This window comes from Protopterus annectens, chromosome 3.part0 (assembly GCF_019279795.1).
Source record: "Protopterus annectens isolate FY-2018-M chromosome 3.part0, PAN1.0, whole genome shotgun sequence".
Lineage (NCBI taxonomy): Eukaryota > Metazoa > Chordata > Ceratodontiformes > Protopteridae > Protopterus > Protopterus annectens.
This window is the reverse complement of record NC_056731.1, coordinates 59,467,450-59,489,363: the sequence shown is the minus strand read 5'-3', so window position 1 is coordinate 59,489,363 and position 21,914 is coordinate 59,467,450. Positions and strand designations below refer to the sequence as shown.

The window sequence follows — 21,914 nt, the reverse complement described above, 5'->3', positions numbered from 1 at the left end:
TCGCCCCTGGGATTCAGGTTATTGGCTAAGGCTCTTGCCACCCCTATAGTGCCTTTTTTAGGCAAAGTTCAAAGGACAAAACCACCACTGTAACAGGTACAAGCATGCAAAATTTGAAGGTAATACTACTCAATACTAGAAGTCTAAACCTCAAAATGCACTCTCTCGAGGCACTCCTAAAAATGGAGAACATCAATATCTGTGCAGTAAATGAGACCTGGTTCAAGGCTCCAGACAGCACCCCTGCAATACCAGGCTACAACTCTTACCACACTTTTCGGCCACCAAACCAGGACAGAAACACTAAATGTGGAGGAGTGTCAATATTCACCAAGGATATTCACACCACCAGGCTAGTTGTCCAACACAATGCGTCTGAAATTCTCCAGGTGCAACTAACACTAGGTAAGACTGCAATCCAAATTGTAGCTTGCTACAGATCCCCAAACATGCCCCAAGATTCTCATTACACCTTTCTAAACATACTGGAAAATATTAAGATAGAACCAAACACCCTAATACTGGGTGGTTTTAACTACTCTGCCATTAACTGGGAAAACTACTCGTGTACCAACACCTTTGCCCAACGGTTCTTGGAATTCATAAATTCCATCGCCCTGGATCAACTAATCCATAGTCCCACCAGGGGATCCAATATCCTAGACCTGGTCATTACCAACATGGGAAATTGATGCTCCACACCTATGGTCACCCCCTCGTTAGTCAGGTCTGACCATAAGCTAATCACCCTTAACATCCACATCCCACCCCCACCCCCCAGTAAGAAAACCTCCATAAAAAATTTCTCCAAAGCCAACTTCATGCTACTCAAGTCAGAAGTGACAAACTTCATGACACCCATGCAGACGGGAACTGAAAGTTCAACTGCTGAATCCTACACTAAGGCACTGTACGAGCACATCCACTCATGCATGAATCGTGCCATCCCAAATAGAACCAAGATGCTCTCATCCAAAAAAGGAAGCCAATCTGGTGGTCCCCTGCCATAAACAAACTTTAGAACAAAAGGAAGAAACTGTTGCAGAAAAGAGGAAAATCCCAGGATGCAAAAAACTCCCTTACCAGCCTCAGTAAGAAACTGAGATCCCTCATAAAATCCTCCAAAGCTAGTTACGAAAATAAAATTGCCAAAGATTCCAAAGACAACCACAAGGCATTCTATAACTATGTCAATGCTCTGAGCTAAAACAGAAAACAGAATGGCATTAAATATACTGATCCCAAGGATATTGCCAATATCCTTGCAGATCGATTCAGTGCCAACTTCACCCCCCTCTCACCCCCTAAATGGCCCATCTCAATACCGGAAGATTGCCAAATTCCAGTAATAACGGCCACACAGGTAAAAAAAACCTCTCTCCAAAGCTAAGAATACAGCATCCATGGGACCAGATGACATACCGGGCTGTGTACTACATGAACTACAATATGAACTGGCACCTCACCTAAGTGTCATGTTTAATCATAGCCTCACCTCAGGTTTTGTGCCCACTGAGCGGCACAGAGCTACAGTTATCCCACTCCACAAGGGGGGGATCCACCTTGGATCCTGGAAACTACCGTCCCATCAGTCTGACGAGCCTTATCTGCAAGGCCATGGACTGTATTATCATGAAACTTATAAACAAAGACATTGGCAACCTTCAAACACTGGATCCCACCCAGTTTGGGTTCGTGAAGTGCCGATCTTGTCTCCTGAACCTGATTGACTTCGTCGAATCGGTCTCCAGAGCCATGGACAAGGGTAAGGTGGTTCACACAGCCTATCTAGACCTTGCCAAGGCCTTTGACACCATCCCCCACTCTGGAATCATAGATAAATTTACTAAGCTGGGCATTAATCCCTACATCACCCAATGGGTTGCTAACTGGCTTACTGACAGAACCCACACTGTAAAAGTAGCCAACTCCAAATCCAGCTCCAGACAAGTAACAAGTGGAGTACCTCAGGGTTCAGTCCTGGGACTGCTCTTGTTTGGCATCTACTTCTCTGAAGTACAGACCAACACTGAGGGACTCTGGCTAACAAAGTTTGCAGATGACTGCAAACTGAGAGCCATTATTGAATCCCCAAATGATGTGGATACTCTACAAAAGGGCCTTACAGAAACAGATGCTTGGTGCCAGAGCCATGGGCTCAAGCTCAATGCCAAGAAATGTATAGTTATCCCCTTTGGGAAAAAACATGTACCCGTGAATTACCATATAGGTGGCAGTACACTAAACACCGAAAGTGTGATAAGAGACTTAGGGACACAGGTGGACAGTGGTCTCACCTTCAATAACCACATCGCCACAACAGTCAGGAAATCCTTCTATATGGCACACCTCATCACTAAGGCCTTTTCATCCATAAAAAAGGAGATCATTGTCCCACTGTACTCATCCCTCATTAGACCCATTATAGAATACAATGCCCCGTTTGGTATGTACCTCTCAAGACATCTGCAACTGGAAAGGCCGCAGAAATACCTCAGTAAAAGAATCACAGGCCTAAAGCAGATGCCCTACACTGACCGCCTTAAAAAACTCCAGCTATACTCCGTCGCATATAGTCTACTCAGAGGCAATCTCTGCTTAACATACAAGGCCATGTCAAACCCAGAGCTGTTGGACATGCTACACTTAAAGAAATCTCAATCCCTCAGAGCCACAAGTTCCAGGGATCTAAACCTTGTCATCACAATAAACAAAACATGCTGGAGGGATAGGTTCCTGACCCAGACTCCCCAGACTCTGGAATAGATTGTCCATACATGTCAAGCAGAGTGACTCTTTGGCCCTCTTCAAAAGGGACCTTGACAACTGGATGGGAGAAAGGAAATTCACCCCGGGGATCACGTCAGTTGCCCTGCTAGACAGGGGTCCAGGGAAGTAAATAGTGTGGGAAGAAATAGCCAGGGAATTGCTATGGCTAGGCTTGTATAGGCCCTAGGGCTGATAACCTAGTACCAACCTATGAAACCAAGACAGGTTCACTGCAAACTTCACCCCCCTCTCACCCCCAAAAGGGCCCATAACTATACCAGACGAATGTAGTGCCCCTGAAATCACAGACACTCAGGTTAAAACAGTCCTCTCCAAAGCCAAAAACACAGCATCAATGGGATTGGACGGTGTCCCAGGCTACGTCCTACACGAGCTCAAAAATGAACTAACCCCTCACCTAAACACACCGTTTCAACTCAGCCTCTCCACAGGCTAGGTGTCCACAGAGTAGCGCACAACAGTTATTCCACTCCACTAAGGTGGAGCCACAACAGACCCCGGGAACTATCGCCCTATAAGCCTGACTAGCTTGGTCTGCAAAGCTATGGAGTGCATCATCATGGATCTCATTAACAGAGACAATGGGAACCTCCAAACACTGGACCCTACCCAGTTCGGCTTTGTTAAGGGCAGATCATGCCTCCTAAACCTGGTGGACTTCTTTGAGACAGTTACCAAGGCTATAGACGAGGGAAAGGTGGCCCACACAGCCTACCTAGACCTCACAAAGGCCTCTGACACCATTCCCCACTCACGTATTATAGACAAGCTCACCAGCCTGAACATAAACCCCTACATCACGAGATGGGTTGCCAACCAACTCACGGACAGAACCCACATGGTAAGAGTTGCGGGAGCTAGATCTGACTCTAAACCGGTTACAAGTGGCATTCCCCAGGGCTCAGTCCTGGGACCCTCCTGTTTGGCATATACTTCTCAGAGGTACAGGCAAGCACAGGAGGACTATGGCTGACCAAGTTCACAGACTACTGCAAACTAGGGGCTATAATTGACTCTCCAGCTGAAACAAACATCCTCCAAAAGGGTCTCACTGAGACATATACCTGGTGTCAAAACCATGGCCTAAAGCTAAATGCCAAAAAGTGCATAGTCATCCCCTTTGGAAAAAACAAAGTACCCCCAAACTACCACATAGGTGGTAGCCCCTTAAATACGGAAGACGTAATAAGGGATCTGGGGACCCAGGTAGATATTAACCTCTCCTTTGATAATCACATTGCCAAAGTGGTTAGAAAATCCTTCTATGTGGCCCACCTAAATCACAAAAGGGTTTGCATCCAGATCGAAAGAGGTCATTGGGCCCCTCTACGCATCACTCATCAGACCTATCATAGAGTACAATGCTCCATTTGAGATGTACGTTACAAGACACCTGCAACAACTGGGAAGACCACAGAAGTACCTCACCAAGGGGATCACTGGCCTCAAGCAGATGCCCTATGCAGCTCGACTGAAGAAATTCCAGCTGTACTTGGTTGCATACTGCCTACTCAGAGGTGATTTCTGCCTGACATACAAGGCCATGTCCAACCCAGAATTGATGGACATGCTCCACCTAAAGAAAACCATATCCCCTTGAGCCACACGCTCCAGGGATCTAAACCTCACCATAACAATAAATAGGACATGCTGGAGGGATAGATTCCTGTCCCAAAGACTTCCCATGCTCTGGAACAAGATTCCAATCTACATTAGGCAGAGCGCCTCACTAACCCTCTTCAAGAGAAACCTTGACGAGTGGATGGGAAACTGAAAGTTTACCCCAGGGATCACTTCAATGGCTCTGCTGGACAGAGGCACAGGGAACTAATCTAAGGGGGCGAAGAAAGCCAACACACTCCGGCTAGGCTTATAAATGCCTTTGGGCAGATAGCCTAGTACCTACCTATGAACCTATAAGATCACATTGCAACTACACTCCCCCCAAGGATGACTGACACATATGGTAGTACTTCACTTCAATACACAGTTATACCTGTATTATTTCACAAAGTTCCCCATAGCAAATGTGCAGTCTGTCTTTGACTGTTGCTTTATTCTCATCCTTTATTTAATCGAGTGACTGTTTTGTATCACTTGTTTTCTAAAGCAATGCTCTCTAGAAAATATTTGTACATTCTACTAACCTCATTTTCAACTAATTCAAGATATACACCACAAGCACACACATTTACTTTGCTGCAAATTATTCTGTGAAACACTTGGCACTCAAAAAAGTGACATCAATACACGTAGAATGTCATCTTATATTATATACTTGTCAAAAAGTTCTGAGAAGTTTGTTCTAGTTGGAGGCAAATTCCTCCAACCCCCCCCCCCCCCCCAAGGCTTGGGGGATATGCTGTTAATAATGTAAGCCTTATAATAATCGAACCTGGAGTTCCTGCACCACAAGGCTTTTGGGCACCTAACATACAACACTACACATAGTACACACGCAATCTAAGAATATTTCAAACACAACTGAAATATTAAAATAAAATGCAAAAGCATAACTTTATTGTTTTTTAGCAGTTCAGGTTATATGCTAATAAATCTCTCAATAGCTAGTTTCGCTTCTGTCTTTGTCATTCATATAACCCTGTGTAATACTTGTGTAGGTGATCTGTCTGTTTTACCAATACTTGCAGCCATGCATTTTTTTTTTTTTTTACATTACCTTCTTTTCCAGAGTTTCAAGTCTTTGGATTAATGATCTAAAAACAATAATTCCCATCTGCTTATTTTAGTCTCTTCTTCTGGGCATCTAATTACCATGGATGATGACATCTACAAAATCAGCTAATCTTGCTCAGTATACACAATCTGTGTTACAAATTACATTCACGTATACACATAAAACATGTCAGGCGACATCCTATTCTCAAAATGAAGGTCCATATACTACCAAGGACATGGAACTCTTATCCAATAATTACTGTAGCCTAATATAATGTGAATTGCATAATAAAATTGCAAATACCATTTCTTATTTTATAAATTATTTTGGAGAAAGTACAGCATTTTACTGATATTATATGAACTAAACACAAAATCATGAATATCATTACCGTGTTTATAAATCATTTTTGGAAAAAATACAGCATTTTGTTTCTAATTGCAGTAACCATGAAAGAGATTCTACTGTATCAAGATAGACAAACCAAGACAAATGCAGAAAATATTGTGTTATAAAGTCAACTAAACAGGGGGTCAGCCACAATGTGTGTGTGTGTGTGTGTGTGTGTGTGTGTGTGTGTGTGTGTGTGTGTGTGTGTGTGTGTGAGAGAGAGAAAGTACTAGAAATGATTTAAACAGCACGAGTCCGACAGCACAGTATCTAAACTCAAAAACATCTAAACACAAAATACTGAAAAAAATCAAATTACATCCAAAACCAATGTTTTTGCAGAAGGCAAGCCTTCCTGAACCACCACACCCCTAGCTAATTATATATGCAAACTCCAATGTTGCACAACAGTGGGGAATGGGCATAAACCCTTCCCTAGTATTGATTTTGTCAAATTTTTGTGTTTAGATGTTTTGTCATCGATATCTAAACAGCATAAGAATGACAGTAAAAATAATTTCTTGTACTCCCATAACCGATTATGTATACCAACTCCAAGATTGCAATACTGTGGAGAAAGAACAAATTCCTTAATCCACTGTACCGAAATCTCGAAACAAAAAAAAAAGCTGATACGTGCAATCAGCTGATTTTCAGTCAACTGTAACAGCTTATTTTGCTCAACAATTTGAATTGTCAATCACTTGTTTGTAACCCGTGCGTGTATGCAAGCACACACACACACACACACACACACACACACACACACACACACACACACACTGTTGTTTAAATCAACTGTGACTCTTCATGACCTCAAGGATTTTATGCCTGCCTGTAAAGAAATTGCGTCTTTAAGCTCTTGCAAATTCATACCAATTTTAGCCTCTACCACTCCTTTTGCTGCTGATCTTTATGAACACCGGTGTCTTCCTAGTGAATCCTATCTTTGCATTTTGTGGCTGAAGTGTTTCAGTTCTATGGTCAATCCTTCCAGTGAACAATACAGAGGTATAATTAGTTCCATCTTCTTGCAATCCATGAAATTATGGAATTCTCAAAAGTCTTCTCCAACATCAAAATTCAAAAACATTAAATTGTCTGGTGCATAGCTTTATAATCCAACTATTAAATCCATATGTTACTACTTAAAAAAACATGGCTTTGACTACATCACCCTTGGATGACAATGTGATATCCTTACTCATTAAAATTATATCTTGATTTGACATAATTTTCTTTCCAAAAAGAAAGCATCATTTAATTTCATGGTAGCGATCACGATATGCAGAGCTCTTTCAGCCCAGAAAAATTAAATCTGTCACTGCCTCCACCTCTTCCCCATCTATTTCCAAAGAATTAATAGATCTAGATAATACAGTTTTATTCTTTATGCTGGGCAACAAAATCAGTTTTTATACTAACTACTATTTTGACTTTTAGCAACAAATTCAACTCTTCTTCACTTTTAGACATTAAAGTGGTACTATCTGTATATCTGAGGTTGTAAATATTTATTCTAGCCATTTTGATTCCAGCATCTAATTCATCTACCCTTGTAAATCATCTCTTTTACCTTAAGTCTCATAACATATACTACATACTGAAGCTCTACTTATTCTTAGATCATCTCTTTTACCTTAAGTTTCATAACATATACTATATACTGAAGATATACTTATTCTTAGAAGCAGCTTCTCCAGATATTAAGAAATGCATATATTTGGCCCTTTTTTTGTCAAAACCTGCTCCTTTTACCGTGACAAAATAAGTTATCATTCCTCTATATTTTGTGCTGGTCAGATCAATTGTAAAATACAATGCCCCTTTTATCCATCCAAACACATGACACAGCTAGAAAGATCCCCACAGGTACCTAACCAAAAGATCACTATGGTAAATTCCTCCAACTACTAAGACAAGTATGATATTACCATATACTCTTATACACTCCTGTCAGGTGACAAAATGTCTAGCATTTTATGCTGTTGAGGACCCATCTCCCTTTGATTTCTTACATGTCCACAAAGCAAGCAACTTCACAAGCATTTGAATTAAAAGACTTGAACTTCCAAACAGTAAATAAACACCAGAGAGACTGTTTGATTACTCAGCACTTTCCATCTCTGAAATAATCTTCCATTACATATAAAATGGAGTGATACCTTCACTTCCACTAAGGCAAGCCTAGACAACTGTTAGGCACCCATAAATTTATCCTGGGCCTGATTTGTCTACCCTCCTAGAGGCAAGAGCTCTCATATTTGGGTGGGTACTGGGAAGGTGATTATGGTCCACCAACTGACTCTGCCTTGTAAACTATATGAATCTAAGAAAGTAGACTGAGGCAGTAAGCATGTTACTGAAGTCCTCCTCCTAATGGTTGACAATGTGACACCCTTACTCATTGAAATAATATCTAGGGCTGAATGCCACCAGCTTTTATAACGGTTTGTGATGTTTGTCAAAACACTCAACTTCTACTTGCATCTTGACCTTCCTTGACAAGGGAACGCTCAACTGTATCAAATGAATCTGTCCTGTAAACCTGTTAACAAATATATAATTCTCCATACATCCATCTCAATCACATAAGACAAACCTCTGAATAAAAACAGTGACCAATACATACAGTTTTGGTTAGTTTTTGTTCAAAACACTGTATGCTAAACAACAGCTATGTAGAGTCCGCATCCAATTATGCTGCCCTGGCAGGACCACAATTTATAACATACCTACCATACCTCAACCTGGCCAAAGCTTTTGACCCAATTCTCCACACAGGCACAGTAGAAAAGCTATTTAAGCTGAAAACCATATGTCACCCAGTGGATTGCTAAACGGCTCACAGATAGGACACAGATAATCAAAATAGAGAAAGTTACCTCCACCAGTCACCAGTGGAGTCCCCCAATGTTCTGTGCTGGGACCTCTCCTGTTTGGTATCGACTCTTCTGAAATAAAAGCCAATACCAGAGGGCTCTAGATAAATAAGTTTGCAGATGACTGCAAGCTAGTAGCAGTTATTGAATCCCCAGATGATTTAGCCATCCTGCAGGAAAATTTGTCCCAAATAAATAACTGGTGCCAAAATCATGGACAGAAACTAAACGATAAAATTTACATTACTGTATCCTTTGGAAAGTCATCTACCCCAGGGAACTACCACATCTGGCAATACATGTCTAAGAGTTGTCAGTTGTTCAAGATTTTGGAACTTATGTGGACAGTGACCTACATTTTGCCATACATGTGTCCATTGCTGTAAGAAATCCTTCTATACTGCACAGCTTATAAACAAAGAGACTGTGTCTAGATCTAGGCATGTTATTGACTCCCCTTTCTCAGCCCTCATTAGGGGAATCACTGAACGGAATTCTCCCCATAGGCATAGATCTGTCCAGACAAATTCAACAACTGGAATGCTCACAAATATACCTTACTAAAAGGATACACAGCCTAAACATGTCCTACATGGACCAACTCAAAGCCCTGTCACTGTACTCAGTATCCTACAATCTGCTAAGAGGTAACCTGTGTCTGACAGACAAGGCATCTTCTGACCCATTACTGGTGGATTTACTGTGCATCAGTAAGTCAAATGGCATCAGAACTACTCCAGCTGGGCACCTAAACATCAACAGAATGGTTTAGAGGGACAAGTAAATCCCACAGAGAATACTGCTCCTGTGGAACAGACTCCCCATCCACACAAAACAAAGTCCATCCCTGCGCATACTCAAGCACAACTTAGATCTATGGATGTAAGCAGAAAATTTGCCCCTAGACTGCTCCCTGTACTACTAATGAACAGAGGAAGTTTCTAAATACTTCTTCATCACATGCATGGGTCCCCTCAAATTATCCACAATATGAGCCCAGATATTCTCTTTATGTGTAATATAGAATTATCAGCATCCTCGCAAGTGTACCTTATTACAAGATATGTTTCTCCTTTGGGATCTTAAAACATTCATGTTCTCAAAGGGGCACAAAAAAAGAATCTGACACATTCAGTTAGCACTTTTTTAACTGATACCCATTGTAAACAGTATGCTTCAGTTGTGATTCATTAAAATAACTATTATATAATTTAAAATATCACATTTAACTATCCTATGAGCTTCCCATATGAAGTTGTTATCAAGCAGTTAGTGAGTGTTCCACATTTTGCCCATTTGTTCCACATTATGTAAGGCAGTGATCCTCAATTTAGAGAAGCAAAGTTGAAAGCTATAATTATCAACCATGAGATAGGCAAGGCCAATCTATAACCAAATGGAAATGGGATAAGTTGTTTGGAGCACAAAACAGACAACTGGTTGTGTTTAAAATGACAAAGCCAGCCCTGTACTTACCTACTGAAACTATGAACATCTCAGATTCAGTTCAGTGGTCTGGAGTTCTCTCATACCCTTAAGCAACAAATTGTCACTTTTTTATTCATGTAAAATACGCACAACTAAAAGCAACTTATTAAACGTAGTTTTGTTTTTTAAAGAAAGTTGAATATCTGCTAAAGATAACGATCAACAGAAACCAAAAAAATAACTAAAGCTCCAGTTTTTGACATGCACTCTAGGGTAACAAAACAGGGACTGCAAACACGGTTTCTTTTGACACTTACACAGAAACAAGATCATACAGCGATTAAAACATACTATGCTCAACTAAAATAACAGCAGTGTGATGCTATGTATTGTAGGAATGTCTGCATAACATTCCCTATTAAATTACAATGAAAGCATCACGGTGCTTCAAATTCACAGTTCATTTATGATGTTACAAAAGTGCAACTTTTATGACAGTCACGTAACTGATTACCTCAGGGTGATAAAGAGCGATAGAGTTACAAGTCCCAAATGCTAGAAGCCCACACCTCCCCCAGGCAACCACATTCGGGGTACGGTTGGCACAGCAAGCGATGTGGCATGTTTGTATGATGGAGGCAGCCATCTTGTTTACATTTTCAACCTCTACCCTTTCCAAAAGAGGATGTCATATGACATCAAATATTTGCGCATGCTTGAGGGTTTCATTCTCTTTTTCCTCCTCACTAGAGTGGTATTTCTTTGCAGTAGGCTATGTTAGCAGCAATTGTTTTTCGTGAGGTAGATTTGAAGCCTAGCAACGCGAATGAGTGTTAATATATTGACTGTATCTTATTCAGTATGCTTTGTGCATTATTTGATTATTTTCTTTTTAAATTAAAGTTTGTCCCTCGCAAATTAGGACAGGTGGTAAACCTAACTGTGAGGCGACAACGCTACCGCAGCACCACCACCCCGGGTATGTATAATCACCTGTATTTGTGCTAAAACAAAGTTGTAGTTTGGCTTCGTTAAAAAAATGGGGCTTGTGGAGTATATTCAAGTCTGTCGGCTTTTCCCGATTAGGGTTCGCCACAGCGGAACTCCGGGTCCGCTAACGATACTGTGCCCTCATTAAACCTCGCCAGCATTTTCGTTGCAAGTAGATAATACTTGCGCAAGATTATTCATACTTCCCAAATGGTCAGATTTTTTTGCCTCATATTTTGGCCTTTTCCTTGTAAAAAAATGTGGTTTTCTAACAAATCACAGAGGATCTAAGTCACTAAATAATGACAGACTTACGAGTTTCATACTTCACTTTCTTCAGAAAATGCTTACTAACGCGCAAAACCTGCTATTTTAGCAACTTTCTAAATATCTAAGAGCAAAATTTAAAACCTGTCCCTATTTTTGGTCGTCCCCACATTATTTTATGCTCTGTCCAGGTTTCTTGCGCTAAGTAGTTGAAATGTGTGCTCTTAACTGTCCCGATTTTCGCAGTTTGTCCAGATTTTTGCCCCATATTTTTCTGCTCGTCATAGCATCTGTGGGGATTTTTTGGGCAAATAACTGAAGTCTCTAAATAACTTAAGACATTTGAGTTTCGGACTTCACCTCCATCAAAAAATGCGTGCTAATACTAATCTGATCAAATTAAGTGCATTAGAGCAGTATTTAAAAATTGCCCTTTATTTCTGGCTTTGTTTAGGTGTCCTGTGTTTTGAGGTATGAACAGATTAAAAAGTGTGCTGGAGCGTTACATCGGCAGCGGACCCCCCCCCCCCAAAAAAAAAAAAAAAAAAAAATGGGATGAAAACATTACCGGTACCCTGGCTGTCATATGAATCGCTGCCACACGTTTTTTTTTAATAACATGCCTAGCGTTACTGAGTTAATTAGTTGCACTGCACTCTGCTAATTTTGACCAACACTGTCATTCAGCACACCCCTATCCACCCATCTTTGCCGTAAGCTTTTATTTATTAATCCATCTCAACTTCTGCCCCCTCCCACACCCCACTTGTGTACATATCAACTTTCAGCACCAGTCACTACCACCTTAGATATACCGCCCCCAGCCAGAATGTATTGCCCTGCAAAGAAAGACTCCGCGCGCACACACTATTTAAGTAGTTTCTTAAGAATGTATGCATTTGCTTATGTTTACTGGGAAAGACCAACTGGGTACAATACCCATTTTTCAGCATAAGCCCAAGGAGAAAAGGCACAAGTAATAGTAGACGTACAGTATAGCAAAGTTTAAACAAGGTCTAAAGAAATGTGTACAAAATACAGAAATTCATTACAGCTGACTAAACAGGAAATCACAGAAAGATGTAAAGTGTAGTAAGTTCTGAGTGACATTGATGCTTAATTACAGAACATCACAGAAAAGGACATTACTTTTCAATGTTCATCATCTTGAACACTGCTGTAGTAGCCTTAGCTGTATGGTTCATAGGTTCATAGATTAGTACTAGGCTAACTGCTCTTGTGGGCCTTTTTCAGCCTAGCCAATTACCCCATGTGAGAATCAAATCCTGTACCTTATGTTTGGCATAATGGTTAAGGTGTAAGGTAATCTCCCACCCTTTGTATATTGCCAAGGATATAACAGTCAGCCAGCTTCCAATAGTTCAGGGCATTTTCCACGGACACAAACTGTCAGGCAGCTTAAGCTGAGCTAAGTAAAACAAGTTTGGGCGGGAAGCCATTCAGAGCTGTACTGCCACCAACAGATATGCACCTCTGAAGCCTTCAAGGATTGATGGTTGTCTTGTGCTGCTCCTTTGCTGGGTAGATAAATTTCCTTTGGGGAAAAACTCCCATTTAATAATTTTTGCTTATTATTTATACTTTCCTCTTCTGGAAAGTTATTTTCAAGTTAGGAGTTTGTGTTTTAACAGACTTTCACAAGAGTGTATTGTGCTGTACTTTTAAACAGAAGAGCTTCTTTAGTTTAATTGTTGATTATATTAACTGAAAAGCATTCTTCTGTGGAGAAATTGTGATTATTTTTGTGGGCCTGGCAAAATGTTTTAAAATGTTTTTTTTTTTTAACTGTGTTTGTTGGGGGGGTAGCTTTTATTATTTTTACAGGAATTTGCTGCTTGTTTTTCCTGGGAAAGAGGCACCATTTTTGGCATGGCAATAGAACAAACTGTTGGTCTTATGGCTGTTCCTTTTTCCAGCCACAAAAGGAAAAAGTTAAGCAGACAGCCTTTGCCACCACAGCAGGCTAGCAATTTTGCTCAACAGGTTAGTGACTCTGCTATGGTCATTTGTTGTACCTCAGACCACTCATCTTTAACCCTGAATCCCTCTGGTGTAGCACCTACAGGCACTATAGACCAGGGGTCCCCTCAGTGGTAAAGGAGAGCCACTCTTGTTGGTAGGTGATTATGCAGGAGGTCTGTCAGAGTGGGGTCTGACAATGCCCTGTATGCCGGGCATAAATCTCCCCTGAAAAGCCTGTAGGGGACAGAATACAGGGATAGGGCCTTGAGGCAGTCTGCTTAAAAAGAAATCTTTTAATGAGATTAAAGATTGTGAATCTGGACAGAAGGATGAAGGTACGGATACATGGTTTTCACCTCATATTTCTGATTTAGACTCTGAGGAGAGCTCAGTTTCTAATTCTCCCTGTGCATGTTCTTTCTCTGTGACTATTTCCAGAATGTGACTGTATTTTTGGCGGGAGAACATTGTTTATTTTTTCAGTCCCTCAGAAAATTCTATGAGCTGTTATAGAAGGAATTTCCAGAACCTCCCACCCTTTTTTCCAGTTTTGTCTGCCTTGGAGGATGCCTTCAGTTTTCCTGACAGTCAGCTGCACCCAAAAAGTAGATAGGATGTATAAAGTTTGTCAGTCTTTTAGGTTTTTATGCACTGTTCCCAAACCTGATCCAGCAACTACAGCTTTAATTAATTCTTCTGCTAATTTATTTAATTACAATCCTAAATCTACTGCTTCTGATAAGGATGGGAATATTATCGGTCAGTATGGCATAAGTATGTGCCCACAAATTTGATTTTCAAAATGTTGAATTGCCAGACTCTTACATTAAGGTTTGTACTGACTATAGGAGGAATGTGTTTTTTTTTTTTTTTTTTTCTGCAATTTTTTTTTTTACTTGTGAGGAAAAATCTGCGTAATTTTCTTCTGTTGTTCAAGTCACTACTCATTGTATACAGTGTGTGTGTATGGCCCCGATACCCAAGTGCTATGGACACCTGGTACAGTTTTGAGGAGGTTTGCCTGGCTGCTTTATCAGAACCTTCTGGATGATGTTAAAAACAAGATTTGAAATTATCCTTTGGATAGAGAGTCACTTTTTGGCCCCTCAGCTGCAGAGGTGATCAAAATTGTGATAAAAGGAGTAAGCTGATACATGGAATCTCTGATTTTTAGCCCTGCTTTTCCAAATTTTGCCAGGAATTACCTAACTCCTCTTCCAGTTTTGGTAAGAAACAAAATAAACAGTCTCAACATGCAGGTAAACAGAAATGATAGTTCCAAGAATTCTGGAAACTCCCAGAATGAAGAACCGTTAGAGTGACTATTTAAGAGACTTTGTTCCTCCCTCCCACCCTGGCATCCCATTTTGTTCACCAAAAAGTCTTAAATCTCCACTTTTCTCTTTGGCAACAGATAATTTCATACAAATGGGTTCTGAAAATTACTCTTCAAGGTTACAGATGACAATGGGAGGAAATTTCCTCCTTTCCAGGGGGTAATTTCTCATCCTCCAGACCATACTGTTTTATTTCCATTTGTCTTTCATCATATACTGTCCCAGGGAGTGATAGGTGAGAAAGAGATTTATTCAAGAATGTTTTTAGTGTTAATGAAAGAAAATGGTTGGAGACCATTTCTGGATACTTATTTCCTAAACCAGTTTGTTATAGCACCCGAATTCAAAATGATGTCATTTCACAGCCTGTTCTCTTCTTCCTTGTTCAAGTTTCTTGGTAGCCACTTTATTTAAATATACTTATTATCATACCCCTATTCATCTAGATTTCAGCGTTTAAGGTTTTGTGTGTCTGTATTACATTATCAGTTCTCTGCTTTACCCTTTAGACTATCCACTGCATCAAGAGTCTTCATGAAGTGTCTACCTCCAGGTGTAGCACATTGCATACTACAGGGTATCCACATTTTTCCATTCTTAGATGACCTGCTTATCTTTGCAGAGTCTTTTTTTTTACAAAGTGTCTAGTATCTCCCTCTCTCCTGGGTGAGAGATCTCTTATAAAAGCTGTGATTACAGGAAAACATTCAAAGGTCCCTCTTGACTCCTTCTCACAGGATTGTGTTTCTGGGATGTTAACTAGACATCACAGTACAAAGAGCTTTTCTTCCATAGGAAAAAAAAAAATCTAGATCTGTTTCTAGAGTTTTCCTCTCAAACATTGGTCACAGATAGGGAATTCCTCAGGATTTTGGCTCTCATGGCTTCTATGATTCTCGTGATACTCTTGGCAAGACTTCACATGAGAAAGATACAGTGATATCTCAGTCCTAGCACTACCACCCCATTTATTTTCAAATCCCAGTGCTGGGATTTGTCATCACAGAAATGACTTGTTAGAGACAATAGATATCCATAAATACAGGTCTCGCCTTCCCCTCCCTTGTCTAAGACAGTCAGTCACCACAGATACTTTTGACTTTGCTTGGGGAGCAGTCCCAGGAGGGACACGTGTGCAAGGTTTGTGGGACACCAAGGACAGATGCAAGGACAAATATGTAAAATATATGCTTGGCCTGATCAAGGCACTCAACTCTCTGAATCAGCTTGGGTCCCTAGGACCGCTTCAGGTTGTTAGATACTAAACCACAGTCATGTGGTACATCAACAAGCAAGGTGGAACCAGGGTGCACCAGCTTTGCAGGCTAGCCATGTTAGCTTGGGATATAGCTTCATGGGACAGCCTCACTCTATAGGCATCCCATATTCTGCCAGAGTAAAACTGTGTGGCAGACGAGCTGAGTAGAACAAGGGCAGACCCTCCTGGATGGCTACTAGATCAGGGGGTCTTCGGGCTTTGATGCATCTGTGGGGAGTACCTCAAGATAACCTCTTTGCCTCCTTTCTGATCAGTCGACTGGAAAGATTCTGGTTCAGGGCTTCATGAAAGAAGGCTTGGAAGGCAGATGCATTTTATTTTCCTGAGACACAAATTTTCCTTAATGTTTTTTCACGCTTTCTGCTAATATCCAGGGAACTTCTGAAGATTCAGAAGGAATCTTGCAAGATCATTGTGGTGACTCCCTTCTAGCCCAGGCAACTGTGATTCTTTCTCCTTTCAGAGATGGCCAGGGGTAATTAACACAAGCTTCCTCAAAAACTGGATCTACTCGCACAAGAACTGGGGTGTTTGATATACCCCAGCACCAAAGAATGCCACTTGGCTGCCTTGAATATAGTCTTAATTCCTTTAACACACCTCTTTACTAAGGACATGCAGCAGGTACTAATGGGGACAGAAAAACCTGCTTCTATAAAATGGTATATTAGCAAATGGGAAAGGTTTTCTAGTTGGTACCAACAAAAACACCCATTCAGGGCTAGTTGTTCACTAATTTTACAATATTTATGTGGGTTATTATCCTATGGCTTTTCTTACTCTGTCAAGATTTATTTATCTGCTATTTCAGCATTTCTGCCCATGGATCCTCCACTTTCAATGCAATCTCATTTGAAAATTTTTTTTTTGCATATGAAGCCTCCAAGAAAACCGGTGGCCCCTCCTTAAGATCTTAATTTTGTGTAGGAGAAGCTAACACTTGCTCCATTTGAACCACCTAACCTGGCTGCCTTGAAGTTCTTAACATGGAAAATAGTTTTACTGATTGTTCTGATCACTGCAATAAGAATATCTGAGTTACAAACTCTTATGGTGCGTCATCCCCAACTCATTTTCCACAGGGACAGGGTTTCTTTGAGAACTAATCCTTATTTCTTTAAGCCAAACTGTCCATTTCCCCATTTTCTTTCCTGAACCCAAAAATGAGGAAGAGAGGATACTCCATACCTTGGATGTCTACAGACAACTGAGGTACTATCTTGACAGAACTAAATCTTTCATATTTTTGGGAGGGTAAAAAGATGGGACGACCTGCATCAAAACAGTCTACTTCAAAATTGTTGTCTAAGGCTATTACCTTTTGTTGTATTTGCCACAACAGAACCATTCCAGGTAGGATCAAGGGCCACTCTGCCAGGGTCTTGGCTTCATCTGTGGCTTTTTGGAAAGGGTTGTAGTCTAGAAGCAGCAACTAGGTCCTGTTTACAAAGCACTATAAGCTTGATTCCTTTTGTAGGTCTAGATCAGGCTTTGCAAGGACCGTTTTACAGCAGATCCTTGATTCTTCCTTCTCTCAAATGTAGTAAGCTAGGGTAATCTACTCATTTAGCTAAGGCTACTGCAGCAGTGGTCACTGATGACCATAGTACAGTTGTGTAAGTAAGCTGAACATAAAAATTGATGTGTTGCTGCAGCAGCTACGTCCTCTCTCCATCCCCTTGTTTTTTGGGGGTCTTATTTATGCCAGGGTGTGGTTATTTTTTTGTTTTTGTTCTTTATTGCATTGTCCTTTCAGGGCTCAGCCTCCCCTTCTCTCTGTTGGTAGGAAAGCTCTGAAGTGCTTGGCACCCAAACTTGACTTTTTGTCAGTTGAGCTCAAGCTGCCTGACAGTTTGGGCATGTAGATGATGCCCTGAAACTTTGGAAGCTGGATGCCTGTTCTATCCTTGGCAGGATATAAAACATAGCTGAGGACAGTGGTTAAGACTACTCCACTAGTGGTTATTCAAGCATCCAATTTATGGTAAGTTTGCTTACACTACTGTACTTTTTCTGTATGCTTTCCTTGAGATTGGATCTCTGTCCTACCAGATATTCATAAATGCCCAGCTATAGTGGCACGCAGAATTTCTTTGTTCATCTAGATTATTTTGTAAAGGCTCCTACCTAAACGTCTTCTCTTCCTTGTGCATTCTTATGTTAGCTTCATTTATGAAAAAGGTACCGATTTAACTAAATGAATGTTAACATACATCTGTTATGCACTGTGCTTGCTCATGTGAACATTTGTACTTTAATAAATATAAAAAAAAACTTGGTTGGTTTGTTTTCCAGTTACTCTGCCTGTACTTTTTTTTTTTTTTGGGGGGGGGGGGGTGGTTATTCCTGTTGTTCAGTTATTCTGTAATGGTATTTTTCTTGTTTATAAATCAGCACTACAACATTTCATTCTGTGAGACATAGTTACAGTCCTAATAGTTAATTTTTCATATTCCTAAATGTATGTGTAAAACAGTCACACACTTGCTTTTAGATTCTAATAATTTTATTTAGTTAGATGACTGTACATATTTTTATTAATGCCTTATGGCTTAAGGCCCTGTCTGAAAAGATGTATTGTACCAGTTATTCACCTAGTTTAGAGATGTGAAATAAATATGTAAAAACTGTATACACTGCAGTTGAAACAGATGCCTGTGTGTTTCACCAATCCCATTCATCCTGTGCAAATCCATGCTGTACTGAGGAATACAGACTAATAAACCTAGTACTTTTAATAACATAAGTAATTATGTCACCCCTTCCACATGTGCATCCATTGAAAGATTCTCAATGTTTGTAGTTCACCTACTGGACCGTTCCATTATTAAACAAAGTACACCCCTGTTTAATGAAAATCATGGAAATTGACCCTGTGTACCATCCTAATGACTTCAGTGTAAACCTACACCAAGTGTAGAGAACTATAAATACATGAAGAATTGCATAACAAGACCCTCTGTGTTGCTGTGGACCCTGCCTTCCTGTTGCTTCCATTGCAAGCCCAGATTGTATTGAGTAGTCTAGAGCAATAAGCAGAGTGGTTTATGAATAATCGTATGAGCTTTTGTGGGAAGATGATCCCTCCCACAGCACTGTCTTCAGGCTTCCAGTACAAACTCGGACCATGCTGTGGAGTACAGAGACACAAGTAAAGTACTTTAAATACATAAATAGTAACCTTCTCACTTCCAGTGCAAAGAGTGTGGTGGGGAGTATACAGCTACAACATAGTGCTTTAAATACATAAATAATGGTATAAACCCTTGGCTGATACTGTACCATTGCCAACATAGTCATGCTTCCAATTCATACCCAGACTATGCTGCAGAGTACACAGTTACCAAGTAGTGCCTTCAATACATAAATAATTGTATAAACCTTTCTGTGTTGCTGGGCATCCATTCACATCCTGTTACTTCCAGTGCAAGCCCCGACTGCACTGGAGAGCATGGAGTTACAAAGATAATACTTTAAATACTTGTATAAGTATGCAACCTACATTTATTATAAAACTGGTTTAATTGCATTTACACCAGCCCTGCTATTCATAAACAGTGCATGCCATTGCACAGATAGGTGATTATAGCACAGACAGGTGTATGATTTGCATTCCAGGCAGGTGCAGCAGAAGTTGAGTACCATGAAAATAAAACCGCGTTTGAGGCATGCTATGTAGTTACAAGAAGCAACACAAATGCAGTGTACATCATGGCATACTTGGCTAGAGCACCTGGCAACAAGGTCTCTCCTTGTGCAGCAGACATCTGGCATGATACCCTTATAAACACCTTACAGATAACTACACCCCCAGCTTTATACATTGGGACTTGGAACACACAATATCAGCATGTATGTGCAAACTGTATATATAAATATTACACACATTAAAACAAAAGAAACATATCTAATAATATACAGCCATGTGCACAGCTAAAAAAAAAAAAAAAGTTGGCATTCTGTTCTTTTGGTGTGTGTGATTGCTTATGACAGACTCCACTGCTGTGTGGGCACAGCATCAGATTTTGCAGCCTTCTGAGCTAAGGCAAGGTGCTGCTGGCAGTATCGGAGGAAGTGCTTCTGCTGGGCCAAGTGCCTATGGAAAGAATGCAAGATATCCACGCCATCCGTGCCGGACATCCTGCCATAGCACCTCCATGAGCTGTCACATTGTGCATGCTTGTATAGGTGTGATGTAAATGTGTGCTGCAGGAGGGCCTACATCTGGCCCAAATGCAGCAGCAGAAGTTGGACAACATGGTGCACATCAACAGACTGCATTATGCAGGTGCTGAGGTCTACTATACCCTACAGTATGTCCTGACACACAGGAGAAATATAACCATTATGCACATCTTATTTCCAGTGGTTCAGCTACAAGGATTTATGAATACTGTCCTGCTACCTAGCCACATAGTAAAGCTGTGTATCAATAGACATAGTGTAATAATGTAAGTATGAGCTGATCTGGCATATGCAGTTGTGCACACACAATGCCAGGTATTCTATCCACTCAGCCATGCTGTGTAGCATTGAAGGGGTTGCCCTGTATGCTAATAAATACTATGGGCAATCTTGTAGCATGGTGCTAGAAATGCACCAGCCATGTATGCAACAAAAACTAGCAGTGTACATAAAACTGTCACACAATGTAGCACCAGGAATGAGCCATGAATATACACAATGGCCCGTACCAGCCTACATAGGGTTATCATACAATGGGGAACATACATGGCACTCAGCCTTCGCCCTATAATGACAGATGTACAGCCTAGGCACAGCTCTATTAGGGTGTTATGTATACTACTACATACACAAATGACTTGCCAGATGATGTGCAAGGCATTCCTCCTGCACCTATTATTCCACCTTTATGTCTGACTTTTTTTTTTTTTTTTTTGCCCTTTCTGATCATCAGCCCCCTCATCTACCTTACCCATTGTTTCTTAACTCTGATATAGGAGAGGGAGACAGGTAAGAAGTGCCATCATTAAGGCAGACATCAGAGGTGGTTCAAGGGTTTTCTTGTTTCATTCACTAACTCCCTGCTCATGCTCAGCTAAGGAGTGGAAGGGTGCATGCAATGGGCTGACTGCTCTGGTCATCCCTCATTTCCACAATGGACACTACCAGCAAGTGGCTTCACTAAGGGGCAGCTCTGTATCTCCCTATAATATCCATGATGTGGATGGGCAGGACACCAGTAAAGGGAGTGGCATGTCCATAGCTGCAACAAGCACTGCTGATACCACACTGGGAGAGGCAAAAGGGGATGGCTTTATACAATTGTGTGTGGTCACAAAGCAGGGCTGCCTCAAGCACTAATACTGACAATGGCACGTTTGGTTCCCACTTGGAACAGGCCTTGTCTCTGCACAAAGAGGACTCCTCCACAGAGCACCCTGTGTCAATCAACTCGGAGAACTCAAACTCTGCCAATCCTTAGGGGGTTTGACACATGGAGCTCAGGGTAGTGGCACCTAAGCAGACCAGTCTTGTTCACACAGAAGTGTTACTTCCATGCATTATCATGGTACAGCCAACTTAAAAAAATAAATAAATAAACTAAGAACCAAACTAAAAAAAAGAATAATGAAGAGGTAATACTGTACCATACAAAGCCTTTAATAAATCCAGATTAAAGTAATTCCGGATGAACAATATTATGTGCTTTCGTCCACAAACTGGACTTCATCAGAATGTAAAAAAAAACAAAACATTGAATAAATACTTGTGCAGCAGTCCTATTAGCCATCCCATTGGGTAACATGTCAGAAATGTTATTCAGTTATTTGAAAGGCAATTGAAGTTGTTAAAAATATACCGCATAAATTCATGAAGTGACCTGTGCCCAAACCATACCAAGATATAAAAAAAAATATATATAT

General features: G+C 40.7%; 1 protein-coding gene across 1 annotated transcript in view; it reads right to left on the bottom strand.

The window, feature by feature from the left end:
- Positions 1-10,851, bottom strand: part of ELP2 (elongator acetyltransferase complex subunit 2) — a 1,608,146-nt gene extending 1,597,295 nt beyond the window's left edge. Inside the window, exon 1 of the mRNA XM_044065497.1 lies at positions 10,685-10,851. Within this exon, the coding sequence (XP_043921432.1) occupies positions 10,685-10,816 (132 nt within the window). The 5' untranslated portion in view covers positions 10,817-10,851. The remainder of the gene's footprint in view (positions 1-10,684) is intronic.
- Positions 10,852-21,914: the final 11,063 nt, after the last annotated feature.